Raw genomic sequence first — 21584 nt, forward strand, 5'->3', positions numbered from 1 at the left:
ACGGTGGTGGAGCGGGCCCGGGAAGTGGTCCCACCCGGGCCGGGATGTGACAATTTGGTATCAGAGCCTAACCCTGGCCGCGTGTGCCGACGAGGACGTCAGGCCCCTAAGGGGGGTGGATTGTGACATCCCACATTGCCCAAGGGAGTGATCCTTATATGTATATTCCCATCCCTACCTAGCACGAGGCCTTTTGGGAGCTCACTGGCTTCGGGTTCCGTAGGAACTCCGAAGTTAAGCGAGTAGCGCGCGAGAGCATTCCCAGGATAGGTGACCCATCGGGAAGTTCTCGTGTGAGTTCCCAGAAACAAAACCGTGAGGGCGTGGTCGGGGCCCAAAGCGGACAATATCGTGCTACGGTGGTGGAGCGGGCCCAGGAAGTGGTCTCACCCGGGCCGGGATGTGACATGAGATCGCTCTATCCCCAGCCTTTCTTCTGCTCCCGCTTCCTCTTCGCTTCCTGCCTTCTCAACGTCTGCATCTCTCATTTCGTATGCGAATCCAGAAGCGCGCTCTTTGGCTCCGACGACTCTAACGGCGACGGATATGGCACATTCAATTGGGATGGTGGTATTTGGTGCTCATCCTTTCTCAGATCTACATCGAACCCTTTGGCCAACTTTGAGTTCTCCGATTTTCGGAAGCTGCCGCCGATCGACAGCCCCAAATCCAGCTCAACCTCCTCCTCTTTCAATGCCGATTCAAGCTTCAAGTCCTTTTGTTTTTTCTTTTTTCTTTTTTTTGCTCTGAAAATCTCTAGGGTTTTTTAGGTTCAGATTTTCTGAGGGAGAGAAAATGGGGAAGGGGAAATAGATGGGACGGAAGAGAGAGAGGGGGCCACGTGCGGGAAACAGAACGGTGGGTTGATGGAAGGATGGCTCAGGTAGGGGAATTTTGAATTTTGGGTTAGATGAAGGTGTAGAATTAATGGGGGAAGGGGTGGTGATGGGGGATGGGAGAAGGGGGTGAGCTCGGGTGGGGAAGAGGAAGGGGATTTTGGGGGTTTTTTTTTTTTTTTTTTTTTAACTTTTCTTTAATTATTATTTTTTTTAATTTTTTATTAAGTGTTTAGCCACGTGGCATAAATTTGGCAGCCACATCAACACAAATGGGGACCCCATATTTGCCGCATCATCACTTAATAGTTAACTTAACAGATTTTTTAACGGTTGTATGGAATTGAAAAAAAATAATACTAAATGTATGAGATTGAAATGTTTTAAAGATATTATATAAGGTTGTAATTGCACAAAAACCTGAAAGGGTAAAATGTAATTTACCCTAAAAAAAAAAGACAGATACAAAACTGCTTTTGTTACCCCGTTTGAACATTACGAGTGGAATGTAATGCTTTTTGGATCAAAAAATGCACCAAGCGAATTCCAAAATATAATAAATGAAATATTCAACCCACTGAGTAAAATTTTCATAGTTTACATTGATGATGTTCTTATATTTTCCCAATCAATTGAGCAATATTAGAAACATTTGAATAAATTCTTAAAAATTGTAAAAAATAATGGACTGGTAGTCTCTGCCATTAAGATTAAGTTGTTTCAAACCAGTCAAAATCCTTCGATTTAATATCCACCAATCCCAAATCAGCCCAATTGATTGAGTCATCCAATTTGTAGACCACTTTCCAGATGGAATTCTTGACAAAAGCCAACTTCATATATTCTTAGGTTCTCTTAATTATATTGTAGACTTCTATCAAAATCTAAGAAAACAATGTAAACCCTTGTTTGATAGACTCCAAAGTAATCCTCCTCCTTGGTCTTCTAATCATACTGAAATTGTTAAGAACATCAAACAATATGTTAAAACATTACCTTGTCTTGGCATTCCTTCGTTCAACTTTTTTTAAATTGTTGAAACTGATGCCCTCTTAAATTGGTTATGGTGGCATCCTCAAATAGAAAATATCTACAGATCAACCTGAGCAAATTGTTCGTTTTAGAAAAAAAGACGTCCAAAACATTGCATCAAAACAATTTTTTACAAGATGGCAATCTATACCTGAAAGGCAGTGAGAATTGTATACCTTTATTTCTCACCAGGGAATTCTTACAAGAAAATCATGGCGAACAAAAAGCCAGCACAACAACAGTAACCTATAAAACTCCCTCATCCATGTCTTTAGTTGAAATATTAGTCAATTTTCATCACAGATAGTTCACGTTCCTCACCAAAGTCGGTCACTACAAATTGCCAATAGATTTACTAGCTTAGGTTGATAGGCCTGGGGGAGGGCACTCTAACTACATCGATATTGTTCCCAACTTTATAATTACCACTTGCCCAATCCGTTAGGTGTGGGATCTTGTCACAAAAGGTATTAGTTAGAGTGAGGTAATCATATTTAAAGTCCTTATTTGTGACTTCCCCTTACCGATGTGGGATAGCCAACCCCATTTAGTGGTTCACACGTGAAGATTCACACATTGGCAATTGATTTACTAGTTTAGGGTCTAATGCTAGTAGCATTCAACCTAATTACTGTAAGAATTCTTATATTGAGGGGGGCCCACTCTAACTACACTGATATTGTCCCCAACTTAATAATGTCACTTGCTCAGTCTGTCACGTGTGGGGTTTTGTCACAAAAAAACTCATTATTAGTTAAAGTAGGGTAATCATATTTAAAATTCTAAGCCAACACGCTCCTTCACGTGGAAACCCCATTTAGTGGTTCACAAGTGAAGATCCACACATCGGCAATTGAAACTCAGAGGTTGACCCCAATGGAGGTTTGGATTGAAACTCAGAAGTCGGCTCCAATGGAGTCCAGACTTGTTTTCAATATTTTCAAGAAGTGTTTCTTAAGAACTCAGAGACCGGCTCTATATTAAGAGACCAAACTTGTTTCCAAGCCCAAAAAAGTCACTTAAGTTTTATAGAGCTATTCTATTTGAAACTGAGTCCATGGTCATTAAACCCATCGAAAACAAAAACAATGCCAATAAAGTTCTTACCATTCCCAATGGGGAGGTCATCCACTTGAGTCAAATATTCGATGCAATTATTATGAATTTATGATTTTATTGATGCATGGCATAATATCTTCCTACACCAAACAAAATATTTTAGTCACTCAGTAAGTTCCGAAGCCAATTCCCAACTTTGTTCAAATATTGGTGGGATATAAGCATGGCATGGACCATCCATTGATCTATTTTGTGAATGTTTCAAAAAACTATTAAGGGTCTGTTTGGTATCCTATTTGAAATTTTTTATCATTTCTCAAAATATTTCTTGAAAACAATTTTCTGTAAGACTCAAAAACTTGATTAGTTTGGAATTTAAAATTTTTAAATGTTACGACTTAAACTAGACAAAAATATCTAAAAAGAGGAGATCGTAGGAGAGGGAGAAAGAGGAGAGAGGATGAAAGAAAGTAAGAGATGATTGAAGGAAAGAGAAAGAAGAGAGAGGATCAGATGAGATAGAGAAGAAGAAGAGTGAGAGAAAGAACATAGAGAATGAAGAGAACGGATTGGAAGAGAGATGAAAAAGGTAAAAAAAAAAGGAGAGAAAGAAGAAAAGAGAGAGAGAGAGAGAGAGAGAGATAAATTTGGAGTGAGAGGGGATGAAAGAGAAAAGAAATGAGTGAGTTTAAATTTAAAAACTCTAAAAACTCACTTTTTATGCTTTTATATTTTTGAATTAGTCTTGAGTTCAGTTTTTAAAAATAATCATACCAAACAAGTTTGTAAGCTCTAAAACTTGAAAATTGTTTTTGAGTTTAAAAAGTTGGATTCAAGTAGAGTACCAAACAGACCCTAAATTTTTTATTTTTTATTTTTTTCAGTTTACAAAGTCAAGAAAGAGGAAACAAATTTTGCCAATCTTTTAGTTTTTGTTGCAAAATATAAGGTCCCCTAGATTCTCAAATTGTACTATAATGCCAATTGGGAAGAGAAGTGATGTGTTCCGCCGAATCACAGTCAAATGGTGGGATAACTTAAAACATTACAGGATAACTGAACAAGTTAACAATGCATTCCCTATAGTTACACCTCTCCAACAAAGGTTTGCTACTTCAAAAGCCTCTACTTCTTCCATCACAATCGATGGAAAATCAAGGTAAAAACCAAAGAAATAGCCTGACAGTTAATACTCCAAGTTTGCTAAATGGGGCAAAGAAGACAAGGAAGAACAACAAACTTCTTCGCAAGCCTCAGCTTCCAGTCAAAAGGTCGGTTCTCCTGTTCAGAAGTTAAGATGGGCATATTATCAAGATGCTAAAGATCCATATGATCTTAATGAAGACAAGGAATTTTGAAGACAATTATTCACGGTCGCTATTCATCTAGGACAAAAAATGTCAAATAGTGTTCTGATAAGTTACTATTTATCTACAGTGCTGTCGTTTGCAGAATTATTACACATCCAAAATTAACGGTAAAAGTCAATTATTCGGACAAGCCTCTATTCACGCGTGCTCCAACAGTCACTCTTTCACTAACTCAAGCTCCAGCCTATAAATACAAGGCTCTAAAGCCTTAGACATAACGTTTTTTAATTTCAAGATTTATTTTCTCAAGTTCAGATAAATTAGTACAATTACCATGATTTATTTCGGTTTATTTTCTTGCAACTCTTCAATAAAATCTTTTAGTCAAGGTTTCTGTAAGTTCATTTTGAATAAGTAAAAAGTTATAATTTCAATATCGCATTATTATATTGTATTACTTTGCATCAATTATATTATATTACTTTGCATGCGTGTGTGTGTGTGTGTGTGTGTGTATTATTCTATCTCAATTGAGAGATGGGCCTTAACAATGGAGGAGGGGTTTTTACATTCCAATATTCATTGCGGGGTGGTAGGGTGCATGGCAATTTGAGCGATTTTGGAAAGATTGTATGTCATCATACGCCTCGACCACCCAATTACATTTAAAGGTAGTATAGGAAGCATGAATCAAGCTGCCATCATTGATATATCAAGCAAGACATCCCTTTAATTTCTGCCAAAACCTTTAAAGATAAACCCCATACACAATTTTAATGGTTAAGTTGGATATAATATCATTTTAAGGTGGCCGTAGGTCGAGCCTCTTCTCCTGACAAGTGAGTGGTACATATATATATATATATATATATCATGGATGATGGTTATGATTGTAAATTTAAAGTCATCTTATATCATATGTATGTAGGGAACAAAGACAATACGTGACCCATGATGGAGTTGACTTCCAATTATCATCCATTTGATCCATAGGGTTTTAAATAATAGGGTATGTCATAATTATTTTCATGTGAATATTGTTAAAAATTATAGATCGAATGATATTTCTTTGATGAATTCTATTTAGACTTTTAGAAAGGCAAGTTAATGTGGGAATAATCAGTATATGTTGCAGATGATACTTTATCACAGTGACGAAAAGTAATAATATCTATACACTCTAGTGCGGATTCGAATAACAATCCTCTAAGGCTTAAACATAAGTCAACTGCACTATTAAGTTAGTGAATACCGCTGCAAGATAAAGATTAGGATCCTCTAAAGATCTTAGCTTCCAACATATCAAACTTTAATCTAGAAATTATTACATTTGGAAAATTGTGGAGGTCAACTTGTAGGATCCCAATACAATTAAGAATATATTTATACTCTAATTATTTTTCAAGGGTAGCTTAATTAAAGTGAGAATACAAAGTCAAGGCCACATATAAAAGCAACAACTGTTGCTGGTGTTCATATAACGCATGCTCCATAAGCTTAAGCATAAGGGTGTCACTTAAATTTCTACTAATAGATTCCTATTAAACATTATTAAAATTAGCCAATCCACGTCTAGTCTTCCGGATGATCGCAAATTAATCGATTCCATTAATGTTGAAAATGAAATAAAATACTGCTCATCATAGAAAATGGGGGACAATGATGGCTCCATCTGCACGGGGAAATATGATCCACTTTGCAATATTTTGTCCGCAATTGATCAAAATGATCATTTTAGGTAATTAGCTAAAATGATCAATTTTATACGTTTGATTGCTTAAATGGTTGAATCAAGTATCGGCGATAGATGGATTATATACCAACAACATGCTAAAAACGGATCATCGTTTAACAGTCAAACGTTAAAAGTGGATCATTTTAATCTAAAGCTCTTTTTTAAATTCTAATTATTGAAATGATCAATTTTTAGTATGTTATCAGTTTCTAATCGTTATATTGTCAAATTTGTATTGATGTGTTGCTCAAGTATAATTTTGATCAATTCAGCAGTCAGGTTCTAAATGAGATCATTTGAGCCAAAAGCTCATGTTTTGGAGCTAAAACTGCGAGCTAAGATAATGTATACACCTAAACCCTAGATAGTTGGAAATTTATACAAAATTAAGAAAACTCAAAGTCAATGCATGGGTTATGGGTTTCTCCATCACCATTCATTTTTTTTATACTTCTGTTTTCAACTTTTTAAGGACAATTAGCAGGAAAGGTTAATCTCTTACATTTGGTTGTAAAAATAATTAGTGTTTATTATGTTGTTGTTGTATCATCGTTTCGTGGTTGTTATGTCATCATTGAGTCAACAATGTTGTCGTTACTAAAAATTGATTATTCCTGCTAATTTCCCCGTTTTATGTAAAGAATCAGGTTTGAAAATTCTACAGAACAAGTATGGTGCATGCATGTGTGTATGAATGTGAATCGGAAAACTTGGACGTTTTGAAGATGCATAAGATCTGCGCAGAATTGTCAACCACCTTTACAAAGTATATATTGTGTTAACATGGGCATGTATAATTTGTACAAGGTGCAAGATCCAAAAGATACATGTCAGTCATGTTACTCGCAAACAAACAAACAAAAAAAAAAAAAACAATTTTGGATATATATTCTTTACCTCCTTGATGTTTAATAATTTGTGAATACAATTGTGAACATAAATTCTGTTAAGAGCATTCGATCAAGCACACGCACGTAGTTTACAACCTGAATCTAAAAATTAAAAGTTTAATCCATGGAAGATGAATCAATTTCACTTAAGAAGATCGTCTAGGTTGCAAGAGTGATGCTCACATTGATGTCTTAATCTCCACCACAGGATGTATAACAGGTTGATTTTGAATAATAACGAAAGAGAAGATAATTTTGATGGATTAGAACTTAAAAGGGTTGGGTTGCTGGTGATTGAAGTAGAAGATGATTATGCTTCAATAGCAGCCGGGTTCGCGGAGCGAAGATGCCTCTAGATAAAATTTAACATTCTTCGAGTATCATGTAGGAATTGCAAACAGAAATGCTAAAATTGCTTTATGACAACCAAAAGCACTCTCGCCTGCTTTTGACAGAAAACGAAAAAGTGCTCCAGGTGATGTACTAAGGACATTCAAAGTCCCATTACTCCAAATCTCTCTTATGGCCCGTTTTTATTAGTCTTTGATCATCTCGTGGCTCCTGCTTCATGCCATGCTATATCATGCTGACGGTCACATGCCACAACTCCTGACTGCAGATTACTGTGGAACCCAAATTTGATCGATGATCATAATGTGCTTGGGCGACTGACCTTAGCAAAGTTCTAAGACTACTCACACCGTGCCCCAAAAGAGGAACAAAATTAAGTCATCCATTCCATTCTTAGGGAGCCAGTTTGATTGTTGAATTTGAAAGGAAGTTGGAAGAACTAGAGCTTCGGTTGGGCCGCAACCTACAGAAATTGTAATACAACATACTGTAGTGGCCCAAAAAGTTAGAACAGCTAGCTAAAGAAAATAAACCTACAACAGGAAGCTCTTACTGGCTTACTCAGAGTTTCTTAACCAATCTATGTACAGAAAATCTTGCAAAAATATGCCGTCCAAGTTCTAACATCGAATATCAGTGTAGGTACAAGATTCTCACTTACCCTCTCTGTTTTACACATGCGACCCCTATGAGAGATTGAACACCAGGACACCTACTGCAGGAAGTGAAGCTTCAAAGCGCAGTTTAGCAAACAAACCATTAATGAAATCATTCACAAAAGGTGCCTCATCCAAACCAAGGAAGTTTTGAGGTATACTCAACATTTACTGATGATTTACATCACTAAACAAGTAAATATGGTCCAAGACTTATAGTAGACTAAACAAGAACACTCGAACATCTTAGACCTTCTCAATAAACTTTGAGGATATGTATAGTTATATGTACCAATACATAGTGTTTGTTGAGGTCCTTGACGTCCACAAACTCACTTGATTAAGGAAGTCAGGCCACACATCCCCAAAACAATCAGGGAAACCTAAATGTTCTTAGAATCCTAACATCAACGAACACAAAATTCAAGCTCATTCACTATTGGACCTTCTCACTAGACTTCCAAGACTTATGGTAGCCGAAACAAGAACACTCAAACATCTTAGACCTTCTCACTAAACTTTGAGGAAATGTATAGTTATATGTGCCAATGCATAGTGTTTGTTGAGGTCCTTGAGGTCCAAACTCACTTGATTTAGGAAGTCAGGTCACACATCCCCAAAACAATCAGGGAAACCTAAATGTTCTTAGAATCCTAACATCAACGAACACAAAATTCAAGCTCATTCACTATTGAACCAAAATCAAACAACTAATTATCCAAATCCGAATGAATTATCATCTGTTGGATCATAACCAAATTAGTAATTACCAATAGTTCTTGAGCATTGAAGACTAAGACAACACGCATATCCTCAACAAATACAACACAAAATCAGCTGAAAGTAACATAACAATTTGCAGAATGGAGGAAATTGTTTTTGCAGAGGAATCTTTGATGAATGCTATGTACAAGCAATCAAGCCAGAGTGTCCAAATAATCCAATTCATCGCCTTTTTGGGTTTGCATATTAAGTTAAGATTAAAAGTGTAACAAAATTCAAAATAAGAGGCAATCACTAATCCAATGCACTAAACAAACCCAAAATACTATATATATAATCATACTCAGTAAAATTCTATATATATTTCGAAACCGATACATAATCCAGCATTGCAGTTGTGCAAACTTTTCTAACATTTAGTAGTGTCAGGAAGAAGTATTTCACTCCCTAAACACATTAATTCAACATAATTTAAACGATTCATTTGAAATGTGACCAGATTTGAACAGACCCACCGAAACCTCAGTCTTACAAAGCAGTAAATTTTGGAAAAATCAAGGGATTTCACGAAACCTGGGGGAGCAGCAGCCTCCGGGTCGTGGCCAACCCGACATTCTTCGCGGCCCTATCGTAGCGGGCACCCGAATCCGACTCGTCGTGGTACCAACCGACCGATTTCTGAGCTTCCAGAACAATCTGCGATATACCTGAACAGAATTCGGCCCCCAAATCACAAAATTCAGAAAAAAGTCGCACCCGGAAACGAAAAAAAATTTTAAAAAATTAGGAAGTGAGATGAATGCTACCTTGCTTAACGGTCTGTTTGTTTTGGCGGATCTCGTGGATGGTGGCAGAGATTTTCCAGTAGAGAGGGCGGCCGACGTAGAAGAGGACGAGAACGACCAGAGCCACGACTACTATGCGGAAGGTGATCCTTGCGGCGGGCGATGCCATTTTCGTCTGCTTTTCGTGTTCTCGATTGCTTGGGTGCTTTGGCTATGTCAGTTTTGGTGAGGAAAATAGATTTTGTTGTTTGGTGGTGCGTGCGTAAGGAGGTGGGAGTTTCCGAGTATAGTACCATTTATTAGGCACTAACACAAGGTTAAGTTGATCACTACTAAGTCGCTAAATGGTTGGGGACGAATTTTAAATTCGTATTTCAGACATTATGTTCTAAGTTTAATTTCTCTCGCGTGTGAATCACACGATAATGGCCAGGAAGGTTGGAATGTCTCTATAAGTTTCCTTGGCCCCCAAAACAGTGAAATGCAATAGTAGAATGCAATCACGAAGCCACCAGCTGATATTCTTTTTAAGAAATAAAAAAACACTAAGTTAAGTTATTCCACGCTTGGATTGCTCTCAAAAACATCATTATCATTACCTTAAAAGATAGACAGAATGTAGTTGTGGTTTTTACATCATAAATTTGTATCTCTCCATGCAGATGGAATGAGGATTCTCTCCAGATCCTCTTTGTGAGAATCTCAAAGATCCTCAAAGTATGTCCATTCATCGTACATTGTATGATCAGAAAACATTTTAAATACTTTTATTTAAAATTAAATATGAATAGTACTTGACAAAAAATAACCGCACAATATACGATGAACAAACACGATTTGAGGATCCCCACAAAGAGGATCTGGAGAGGATCCTCGTTCATGCAGATGCTCTTACAAGATAAAAAAAAAAAAAAGAACGACCTCAGGCCAATAAGTCTATCTGCTTTGCAAAAGTTTGGAGGGGAACGTCTATGTTGTTAAGTTGTTTACTGTAAGAAGATTACATTTTCAGATATGTTAATGAATTACAACATGCCTCATCGATTATAAAGACCAACAATTGGAATGAATATTTGAAATGCATTATTTGAACAATAGTGAAACTTTATACAATAATTCGATTTTAAATACATAAAATTACATATTTTACATGTGGACAGCTATTACAAAGCTGCCAGGAACCAATTTAAACTTTATAATTTCTCTGTAATAACTGCAAAAGTTGTTTTAAAAAATGCAGTATAACTTCAGCGAAGGTATGAAAATCATGAACCAATTTAATACCAAATCATCTTGTGAAGCGCAAAACAATGAGCCTTGTTCAATAGATGCCTCTCCTCCGGCGTCTTTTCGGCCTCACGAGGGTGCGAACTTGGTCATCACCAGGAAATTCCCATCGGGCGAGGGTCCCGTCCCAAGAAGAGCTGACCAATATGGGATACAGAGGATGCCAACTACAGTCTCTTACAGGTCCTTCATGATGATCTAGTTTTGCAACTTGAGCTCCGGTTACCTTTATAGAAACAAACAAATTACTAGAGATGGAATATCACGTTCTCAAGATATAGAAGTTTGAAGTGAGCAGGATGGCCTGTTTTACCGGCCTTTGTAGTAATAACAAGCCTACAGACTAAAGTTGGAACTCTCGTACCATCATTTACTTTTCAAATCATCTTTTTTTTTTTCTAACTAGTCTGAAAACGAACCAATTATGTATCAACATCCTTTTTACGGTTCGTAGAAATGCACATGAAATTCTATACCTAGAAATGAACATGAAAACAGATGGCAGGTGAATTCCCATTACATTTTCCTTAACAGAAGGACACGAGAAGAACATGATCTTGGTGATGAGAAACATAAAGGGCCAGTTACTTACCAGATCATATATATAGACGGAATGATCACTTGAACCAGTGTAGATGTACTTTTGTCCAGTACTGCAATGAGCAGAATAGAAAGTTAGAAACATCACTCCTAAACAACTGTGTGTCAACACAGCCAACTGATTATATGATATCATCAGATGAAACCAGAAGCCTTAGAACCAAAACAATAGCCAATAAGATTGCGGAAAATACACGTACTCCAGCATCTTTGAATTCGCACAATGTTTTTAAGACAAATTCCACATACAGGATTAGAATAAAGAAATAAAAATTACCTATATGCTGGAGAAAAGTAACAGCGAATTAAAGTGCGCAGGACTGCATGGCCTCTATATGTAGCCAATGACTGATCATTTGGATGTTTCAGAGTTCTTGCATGAGCTGGGTACTTCATCCATCTGTAATCCCAGTCACAATCTGTAAGCCTAGGGCTGCTCATTGGAAAGTTGAAAATCAGAGGCCACAAAAATATTACGTTTAACTAAGAAAGGGTCTATAGACTCTAGACTTTAGGCCCTGAGCCACAGTATCTAAATAACAAAGTTATTCAACAAGAATGTGATTCCGTGCACAGACAAGCACAAGCAGACGGGTTCAAATTAACTTAAGACCCATGAACTGCGTGCTTTAATATGGTACAAATAGAATGGTTCAACAAAAATATGAGATATCCCAGCACGCTCTAGTAATAGAAGCTGTTGTACTCGCTTGATCTCACAAAGCTGCTTTAATATGACAAAACAATATGATAAATGGTTCACCAAAAACAAGAAATATTCCAACATTAACTATAGTACTATTCACAAATAGCCCTCCGTTCTGCTACTATATGTTCCCCGGTCTTTTAGACCAAATAGACTTGAAGCATTAAACATCAATTTAACCACATTATTCTTAGCCCAAATACAACAAAACTATTTTCCACACTATAGAATAGAGTCAAAACAATTGGAGGACAATATACTAAAATTAAGTCGACTTATCTCATGCTGACAGCAGTAAATTTCATATTTCTACCGCACCAAACAGAAATCCAATAACTTAAAATGAGCAGAAAAGGGAAACAAGTAATACAGACGTACTAGATAGCTCTAGAGGACATCTTTCTTATATCCCAGAGTTTGGTTGTCTGGTCCTTCCCGTTTGATATTAAGTAACGCCCGTCTCCCCGGCTATCAATAAATGTAACGCCTTCTAGATGTCCCATCAGGACCCCAGATGCTTGTCCGTTCGTCATTAAGCAGCGTCTGTCCCACACCTGTGCGAGAAAATAGAAACGCCTAAACTTCATGGGGACTTCATAGATCAATAGTAAAGAACATATTAAGCACGTAACCCCACACCCATGAGAGAGATAATGACAACATAAAAAGGAAAAGCGTTCCATTAGTTAAACAACACTTATGCACCAAATTTAGGATTTGAGGCTGGGATATTGAATCTCAAGATTTGAGCAACTCTAGCAAAGAACATGTTGTGAAAACGTAACAGCATTTAAGAGTGACAGTTCAAAGACTACAATAAGGAAAGCCAGAGTTCAAAAAAAATGAAAAAAAGAGTACCATACAATGAAGCAATCACGGTTTCTACATCTTATACCATATAAAGACCAGAGATGAACCCTACCTTACAGAGGTTGTCGTCACTGCCAGAATATATGAGATGGCCGGTCTCATCGGCAAAGCACACAGTGTTTACATCAGACTGCAACAAAAGATGAACAAAATAATCAAATGATGTTTTTAAGTGCCATCCAGAGTCTCCAGAGGAAGGAACTAGTATGGGAGACTGTGTGTCTTTAAAAATAAAAGTAAATGAAAAACTTCTTCAAAACCACCATCAAGAAGTAATTCGAGTATATTATATTGTTAGATCCTTTACCTGGTGAGCTGGTATTCGGAGGCTAACTTTATTTGCTTGGAGATCATAAACATATATTGAAGCATCACTACTTGCAGCAACAAGCTCTCGCCCATCAGTTGAAAATTTAACTGAGAAAATTTCAAATTCCTCCTCATCGCCTTCCATAGAAAAATCCAGACCTTCATGAATTTCCTGAATTAAAAGAAAGTTTTTTATGCTAAAAAAAAAAAGACTAGTAAGAACTAGAAAGTGACTCTTTGTAGCACAAAATCATCATAGAAAAGAAACCGACTATTAAACATGAATAATCAATTGATTAAAAAAATTGTACCCTCCAAAAAGTACAAATTCATGTTGTAATGAGCTGTAACATCTGAAGTCATCAATATGCCATAATAGATTATTCAGGAAAAACAATAATTTGGAAATGTAAACATCGTCAAATTGGATTACTTTTTTTTCCTTTACCAGAAGATCTCCACTTCGAGATTCAATAGATGGTAGCATATACCACAATTCAGATACCATCACCTTTAACAGATCATCCAAGACAAGTACCCCTAGCTGATTTCAGATAAACATCTTACAGATCTTGTGATCTGGTAACATTGATAAAGATATCTACTTTACAAGATGATAATAAAGATTCATACAAGATTATGCTGAAAAACATTATCGGTTAGATAAAAAAGATTCCCCAGGAACATTGTTGATTTGGTAACCTATTTAACAAGATGACAACAAAGATTCATACAAGATTATGCTGAAAAAAATCATCGGTTAGTTAAAAAAGAATCCCCAGGAACATTGTTGATTACCAAATCTGTAGATGAACCAATTAAACTAGTAAGCGATTCATATGAAATTCAAAGCTAGTAGCACTATAAGGACCACTAGTTTCACATACCGTAACATTTGCAAGTGACTCCGTCGTAGAAGATCCCACATTCACAATATTGACAACCGGTGTCATGCTAGCATAAACCTGTAATTCCACCGGCAAAAACAGGCATTAAAACAAACATGGGTTCAGAAAGGACCATGCAGTATTTACACTTACGCATATATCATAAAGGAAGAATAAGTTCAGATTGTAAAGTCGTAGTTATATAGACAAGCTCCTTCTTATTCAACAAACCAAACATCATAAACTCACAAGATAACGTTGGTCCGGTGATAGAGATGTATCGGTAATAGTCCATCTCAAGCTTTTGGTCAGGATATCCTTCTGAACCTTCCATCCCTTTTCAACATTATATATTCTAATATGGCCTCCCTGTTTCATTAAAAGAAGAAGAAAATTAGGATTGCAAAACTGCAGTTGTGTGCATGAGTACTGGGAAATTGATTTTTAAGTAGAACAACTCAAAATCACAAGAAGAAAAATGAATTATAACATCAAGCTAATAAATTACAATACCTGAAATCCAGCAACAAAAAACAAACCATCATTCGAAAATTGAGAAACATAAGCAGGACTTCCGGACTGGTCCACCCCCCAAGGACCATTTATGGGCAGATACCGGCTCAAAACATGGCAACAATCTGCCAACGAGAATCTTCCCCGCCCTGAATAATTACTTTCACGACCGGCCAGCATTTTCATCGTTGAAACAGGTAACCTCAACTTCCCAGCCACATCCCCGCTCAAAAGTCGGTGGGGTCTTGATCGATGCTTAGTGAGTTGAGCAATTTCATGATCAAAATCATTGGATACTTCATCAGGTCCTTTACTTGAACCGGAACCTTCAGCAGGATTTCCGCTATCACAGGCGCTATTATCTTTACCAAACCTCGCTCTGTAACTCATTTTGTTTTCTAATTTTAACCCAATACCAACTACTCAATGGACCTTTATAACAAATTATCAACGTAATTTAGTTCTGATCATGGTTAAACCTGCACAGTAAAAGTGTATAATTCAGCGCTCAGACCTTAAAAGTCCCTAAACTTCAAACCTGAACCATCTTACTCACGGTTCACAGTTCACGCACAGTAAAAACACAGCTCAAATTAACCAGAAAATTAAACCAAACCCAGTAAAACCCAATTCAAATTCATCAAAACCCAAACAATATTCAAACAAAAGATTCGAACTTTGAGTTCCCATTCAACATTTGTAGGCAAAGGATTACAAATTTCACCGTTGAAGGATAACCAGAGCTACGGTGACTTACGTGGCCAATCGAGTTTCGATCTCTACGAATTGGAGGAGAGGAGAAAGGACGTGCGATTTTCAACTGAGCCCGAGAGTGGAACGATCACCGCCACGAATGGATTTTGTGTGGAAGGAGAGGTCGTTAAGGTGGAGCTATACGTGTTTAAATGCAGGGCGTGGTCATGGTGAAACAAATGATGATGAGCGGAGTAGATTCTCTCTCCCCAATTCTCGTTCACTTTCCTCTCACATATTTTTTTTTTACCTTTATAAAAAAAAATTCAATATAAGATGTTGACGTGATTTAACCGTAACCATTCAAATAGGGAGGGAATGATCAACTCGAAGAGTGGAACCGTTACCTACTGTGAATATTTGTGGACCATCGGATTTCTCACCCAACACATAAATGACAAATTTAATATTAAATTAAGTTGTTCATTGTGTGTTTTAGTCGAACTCCGTCTCTCATTAGTGTAAAAATATCAATATACTAAAAGAAAAAAAACTTTTTTGATACGGTCAATAAAAGATATTTCAACACGCCCCTTCACACGGGACTCAATTAGTGAATCACACGTGGGAGATTTACATATTGACAACCACGTATAGCCAAGATGACTCACCCTACATGCGGAGTCAAGGGACCCACCATCATCGCCAGGGTCAAGAGGACCCACCCATCACGTGAGAGTATTGACCCAGTCCTTAACTCTAATATTATTTCAACTTAATTAGTTCGACAAGTACAAGATTTTATTACAAAATAGCTCGATATTAATTAAAATAAAATTAAAATATTTAAATTCTCTCTTTTCAGATATACGATCAACGCATAATATTTCGTATAAAAAACGATTAACCATCGATTAGTCTTTTAGTTTGAGGACGAAACTAATTTTCGATTTGGTTCGGCTTGAACGAAGCCGCACCATTTAACGAGTGGAATTGATCAACCAATCAATCTTCAAGCGGTAGTTAACCAATCAAAGGAGAATCAAAAGACAGGAAAACTAACAAAAGAAAGACTTGGAGTAGACATTATACAGGCATAACACAAAAGCGCATTTTGTTACAAGGTCTCTTCCATTTTGAGCTGAAAGCCAAAGAATTCGACGCAGAATGCAAAATCGAAATGGAGTAGACACTATGAGCCAAACACAAGATACAAATTTCTAACAACTCTACTCCTAAATGCTATCGGTTAACGACATCTTGTCCTCCTTTATCTGAATTGATGCAAGCCTGGATTTCTTCTAGTGTTTTGCCTTTGGTCTCCGGGACTAACTTGGCCACAAATATGATGGTCAACAAAGAGAATCCGGCGTAAATGTAGTAAGTTCCTGTACGACAAATCAAGTATATAGGGTCGGGATCAGGGAACACAATTTTTTGGCACGCGCTAACCAAGCGGTATAATGTACGTGGTGTGTTTGGTGCAGAAGTTGTTTACTTACTTGAGGAACTCCAGCTCATAAGAAAGTTGTAAGTATAGGAAACTGCCCATGCTCCCAACCAGTTCACGAGCACCACCAAGCTTCCGGCTGCTCCCTTCACATGGATTGGGAAAACCTGCAAAGGGAATCACATTCGGTTCAGCGTGCTTAAGCACATATCATATTATCGGTCGCATTGAGGAACTGACAGGTTAATTTTTCAACATTACCTCAGACATGATCACCCAAGGCACTGCTCCCATTCCAAGCGAGAAGGACGCAATGTAAATCTGATTTCAAAGGGACAAAGAGCAAACAAATTAGTACATTGAAAAGCTGGAATAACATAGTTACATGATACTTTTTAAGTATGCAGTGTAGTAATGGTTAAGTTACCAGCACGCCGGACACAGCTATTATTGGTACCCAATTGAGCAACAATCCATTTCCCTGATATTGAAAGATGAATTGTACAACAACATTAGACCACGATGTAACGGGATTCAGGCGCAGAACAATTTTGTTGCAGGATATAGTTTTTGAACTTTTAGTACCTTCAGAAAGAAAGAAGTTCCTGCAAGGAAACAGCCTAGGAATGTCCCGGTTGCAGAAACCTTCATACCAAAACAAAAATCATCAGAGTTTTGTATATACATACGTAAAGAACATTCGTAAGTAATCAGGTTTTCTAGATCAATTGCTACCATTATAAGAGGCCTTCTTCCTGACTTATCAATTAAAGCTGCTCCCACTACAGTGATCGGTACCTGTCAATGAATTTTACATGAGATGAGCTTGGATGAACAAACTCAAACACTTGAGATTTAACTGAAGATAGGAGAAAATGATTGCCTGAACGCACGCATAAGCTATGGTTCCGATTTTGCTTGAAATTCCTGCAATTGACATTACAGAAGGAGATAAGTTTTACGAGAAAGATTAGCGAAATGAAACGAGGTATAGGAAGGCCCTGGTTGAATATATATGTATATATACCAGCTTCTTCGAAGGTTTGACTTGCATAGAATCCTATTCCGTTAATGCCTCCAAATTGTTGAAATACCATTAATCCAACCCCAATCTAGAACCAAAACCATGTTCAGGATTTCAGTAAAAAAAAATTGGATGACATTTGCTTAATGGAACTAAAGGAAATAATGAAAATCGACAGTAAAGAGGGACGCATACAATCACAGCCCGAATATATTTGCTCTGAAACAAATCCAACATTTTGGCTTTTGGAAGACTTTGTAGGGTAGCAATATATTCCTGTCAAGATACAGACGGTTGTTTTGTTAGAAATGTTAATTTTGATAGATATAAAAGATGACCAATGCTTTTTATGGTTCAAAACAAGTACTTGAATTTCATCCATTTCATCAGATATATCTGCATCCTTTCCGCGGAGTCTCTGCAGCGCAACTTGAAATTCCTTCTCACGGCCAATCTTTGCCTGAAAACAATGCCTTCAGCCTTAAACATCTTTGTTGTTCTTATTTATTCTTCCTTTATAACGGTGAAAACATGATAACAAAAAGCCCGAAGCATCATTTTCGATCGAAACCTCACCAGCCATCTAGGGGACTCCGGAACAAAACATAGACCGACAAGCAGGAAAATGCAAGGAATAATTCCTTCAGATCAAAACACAGCTATCAGTTCCTTTCAAAAGCACTTACGTAAACCACCTATTGTAATTAAGAACAACAGATATCCTATCAAATAAGAACTCACCGGTCAGAGCTAGTGTTTCCCAACTTATTATTGTTCCTATCACGAACGAAACTGATGATCCAGTTACAATCATGAGCTGCAGAACAAGTAGAGAGACAAAGATAACATTATGTTAAAAGATGATATGCTTTTCAAGTAGGGAGGAAATTATGCGCACGGAAATCTCTAAACCCTCGCACCTGATTTAGCGTTGTAAGCCCTCCGCGGAGATTTTTGGGCGCGATTTCTGCTATGAATATCGGTACCTGTCCATCCAGATTGCTGAATTTTGTTAAAACTTCGAAATAATCATCAATAAATGGTTCCAATAAGAAAACAATCACCAGATCAAACATCCTTGCTCATACATTCCAAACACGAGAACTCGAGTTTTATGGAAATATGCATACCACATAAGAGAAAACGCCAATTCCAAATCCAGTAAAAAACCTTCCTATATCAAGTGACAAAGCTCCCTGCACAAGATTTATAACAAAAACCTGATAAATATGAATGAACTAAGTTATATAAATTGAAGAATTACAAATGGTGCAGACATATACCTTAGAGAAGTAGATTGCTAGCCATCCTGTGATGCAGAAACTAGCTGACATCCTCATTGCCTACTTTCACATAATTTTCAAGAAACTCAGTTAGTACAAAATTAATTACCAGAGCTTCCAAACTTTCAACTTTTACATCAGAAATTAACATTCACCATACCCCTTTTCGGCCGAGAAAATCTGCGGTCCGGCCACTTGTTACAGCACCCAGCATTCCACCAATTGTTAAAATTGATCCAAACATGGAGAACTGCCATATGACTTCAAATCATTAGTAACCAATTCACTTCACTTTAAAAAAAATGCATTTCTTGAGGAGCAAGAAGAAGGCAAATTACCTGAGCAAGAGAGAGATTAAGATCTTCCCTGATAGCAGATTGAGTGGGTGCTGAATATCCCACCTGCCAAAACAATAACTTAAGCTAAACAAACCTCTCTTTTTTTTTCTTTTTTTTTCTTTTTTTTTTTTTTTTTTTTGGATTATTTTGTATTTTTGCCCTCTAATTATCAGAAGAAACACAAACAACAATAATTACGCATGAGTAAACCGGGCAGCTTTCTAAAACCAGCAAAACTGCAGGAAGTCTCATTGCAAAAGCAAAAAGACCAAGAAAACAGAAGGCCAAATTCAAAGCAGGGACCGGTTAGGCCAATTGGTCAGGACAGCGTGCATACACCCAACTTCGAGTTTCATTCCCCATAAATTAAATTAAAGTAGTTTAGAACATCGTCTTGTCAAACAAAAACTCTTTCCATAAATTAAATTAAAGTAGTTTAGAACATCGTCTTGTCAAACAAAAACTCATAAAGAACTAGAATGTTTATAGGTAGTTTTTTAAGAATAGTACTTACGCACGATCCAAATTCAAAAGAGCCACAAACAGCAACAAAAGTGCTGACCAAAACCATCCCAATTGATCCACTTTTGTCACTCCCTTGATCACCATCTTCATGAGCAAAGATTTTGTCTTTCTCAATCACCAAAGGCTGGTTTAAATCTAAATCCCCAAGATTATTACCTTCCCCACTCTCAACATCTCTGCACTCCCCAATTGCCATGTTTTAATTCACTACTCTAATTAAAAATTTTAAATTTTAACTGAAAAAAAACAAAGAAGAAGAAAAACAGGAGCAAATTGGAGGAGTTTTGCTCCTGTAGGCCTCCAGAATCCTGGTGGGATTGGGATGCAGAACATTGGTTTTGTTGTGATGTATTTATACACATGTCAAACTGCATGCATCTCGAGATTTTTTGTAATTAAATATAATAAACAATTATAAAGTGCATCTAGATATTTATAAGCTTGGCTGCTACCAATTGATCACGATGAATAGGAAAAGAGCAACGCTAGAAGGTTGTAGCAGATGATCCAGAGATTTTTCAGAGGACTAAGAACTGGTTTGTTAAGTCTACTATCATAATTAGTTGAAAAGTTTAAAAAATTTATATATTGTATGATATTTGGGACTGGAAGATGATCCTTTCCAGATTCATTTTGTAAAGATTTTAGGGATTCTCACATTTTAATTGTTCATTGTATATTATATTGTCAATTTTTATCAGGTATTATTTGTGTTTAATTTTAAATAAAAAAGTTAAATAATTTCTGACCGCACAACATACGATAAATGACTAAAATGTAAGGATTCCTAGATCTGAGATCCAAATCCTTTGGAACCGAACCGTTTTGGCACGCTTAAAAAAATTCTTTGAACAAGTGGAGCAGATTAAAACGTAAGTCTGGTGTTAGCGATAATTAAGGAATTTTAAGCAGGACTATGCATGTGATCAAACTTATGTTATTCAAGGAGAGGAGAGATAAAATTTACAGATAAAATTTTAAAAACTTAAAAGATATGGAAGTTGATGATTGATTTATTAAATGTTGATAAATGTACATATTCTTATTGGTGATACATTATTTAATTTACAAATTTAGTTTACGTAGTATTATTCTATGATTAATTAAGGATAAATGATTGTGCATGCTTACGTGGACCTTATGCAGTTTGAGGTCGATGACAAAAATCAAACGGGACAGTGGGCGGCAAGGCACTGTGTGTGTGTCGTGTTTTGTTGCCAAAGAAGGAGCTGGCAAGTAAGAGAGATGATTTTATTTAATAAATAAAATAAACGGTGCACATAATTTGACCGATCACTCGTAGTAATAATTAAGTATTCATTTTTTTTAAGGAAAAGGATGTCTATGTTTAAAAAAAAAAAATAGGATTAGCTCTTGGTCCATTTCACATTGAAATTCATTGATCATAATTGTGTATTTTTTAAGTTGTACTTTCTCGATCATTTTAGTAAAATATTAGCCAAATTGAAAATATTTTAAGCTTTAATTGAGTTCAAAGTAATTAACGAACATTATGTTTTAAAAAATATTAAAATTTCATTTTAACAATTAAATCGACAAATAATTTCGGATTGAATAGATGTTTTGCAAGATTCGAATCATTGAAGTTTCATGTGGAACGGATCCCATAATTAATCTCTATTTTTTATTGAAAAAATGAAGACCTCTTTCTTTAAAGAGCATGATTAAGTATAATTTGTGTGAGTTTAGACTTTCAACTTG

The 21584-nt window shown here is 36.5% G+C and overlaps 3 protein-coding genes across 3 annotated transcripts; all 3 read right to left on the reverse strand.

Annotated features, from left to right (window-relative positions):
* Positions 1-8906: 8906 nt before the first annotated feature.
* On the reverse strand, positions 8907-9653 carry LOC137738043 (uncharacterized). The gene is made up of 2 exons (XM_068477647.2): positions 9399-9653; positions 8907-9299 (listed from the first exon to the last, which is right to left on the reverse strand). Exons 1-2 carry the CDS (start codon positions 9544-9546, stop codon positions 9157-9159), a joined length of 291 nt encoding a protein of 96 aa, XP_068333748.2. The 5' UTR covers positions 9547-9653; the 3' UTR covers positions 8907-9156.
* A 784-nt stretch (positions 9654-10437) lies between these two features.
* LOC137737111 (LEC14B homolog) lies at positions 10438-15531 on the reverse strand. The gene is made up of 10 exons (XM_068476490.2): positions 15307-15531; positions 14550-15028; positions 14286-14405; positions 14037-14114; positions 13148-13321; positions 12893-12970; positions 12349-12524; positions 11542-11697; positions 11257-11317; positions 10438-10890 (listed from the first exon to the last, which is right to left on the reverse strand). The coding sequence occupies exons 2-10, from the start codon at positions 14937-14939 to the stop codon at positions 10699-10701; spliced, it is 1425 nt and encodes a 474-aa protein (XP_068332591.2). The 5' UTR covers positions 14940-15028; positions 15307-15531; the 3' UTR covers positions 10438-10698.
* Positions 15532-16301: 770 nt separating this feature from the next.
* LOC137737116 (Major facilitator superfamily protein) lies at positions 16302-20427 on the reverse strand. The gene is made up of 18 exons (XM_068476497.2): positions 19852-20427; positions 19338-19400; positions 19160-19249; positions 19000-19059; positions 18847-18912; positions 18637-18702; positions 18458-18533; positions 18293-18357; positions 18084-18176; positions 17912-17992; positions 17720-17804; positions 17576-17619; positions 17428-17490; positions 17278-17337; positions 17120-17173; positions 16954-17013; positions 16745-16859; positions 16302-16630 (listed from the first exon to the last, which is right to left on the reverse strand). The coding sequence occupies exons 1-18, from the start codon at positions 20056-20058 to the stop codon at positions 16485-16487; spliced, it is 1494 nt and encodes a 497-aa protein (XP_068332598.2). The 5' UTR covers positions 20059-20427; the 3' UTR covers positions 16302-16484.
* Between the last annotated feature and the right edge of the window lie 1157 nt (positions 20428-21584).

Source organism: Pyrus communis, chromosome 13 (genome assembly GCF_041283825.1).
Source record: "Pyrus communis isolate YQ-2024b chromosome 13, ASM4128382v1, whole genome shotgun sequence".
Classification (NCBI taxonomy): domain Eukaryota; kingdom Viridiplantae; phylum Streptophyta; class Magnoliopsida; order Rosales; family Rosaceae; genus Pyrus; species Pyrus communis.

Excerpts from the sequence above, each read along its gene's own strand:
- LOC137738043 (XM_068477647.2), bottom strand. The coding sequence starts at position 9,546 with ATGGCATCGCCCGCCGCAAGGATCACCTTCCGCATAGTAGTCGTGGCT. Across the intron at positions 9,300-9,398 it reads CAAACAGACCGTTAAGCAAG|GTATATCGCAGATTGTTCTG; the intron begins GTAGCATTCATC and ends AATTCTGTTCAG.
- LOC137737111 (XM_068476490.2), bottom strand. The coding sequence starts at position 14,939 with ATGAGTTACAGAGCGAGGTTTGGTAAAGATAATAGCGCCTGTGATAGC. Across the intron at positions 13,322-14,036 it reads AGTCACTTGCAAATGTTACG|GAAATTCATGAAGGTCTGGA; the intron begins GTATGTGAAACT and ends CTTTTAATTCAG. Across the intron at positions 10,891-11,256 it reads CCGTCTATATATATGATCTG|GTAACCGGAGCTCAAGTTGC; the intron begins GTAAGTAACTGG and ends GTTTCTATAAAG.
- LOC137737116 (XM_068476497.2), bottom strand. The coding sequence starts at position 20,058 with ATGGCAATTGGGGAGTGCAGAGATGTTGAGAGTGGGGAAGGTAATAAT. Across the intron at positions 18,534-18,636 it reads GGCTTACAACGCTAAATCAG|CTCATGATTGTAACTGGATC; the intron begins GTGCGAGGGTTT and ends CTTGTTCTGCAG. Across the intron at positions 17,491-17,575 it reads TAGCTTATGCGTGCGTTCAG|GTACCGATCACTGTAGTGGG; the intron begins GCAATCATTTTC and ends ATTCATTGACAG.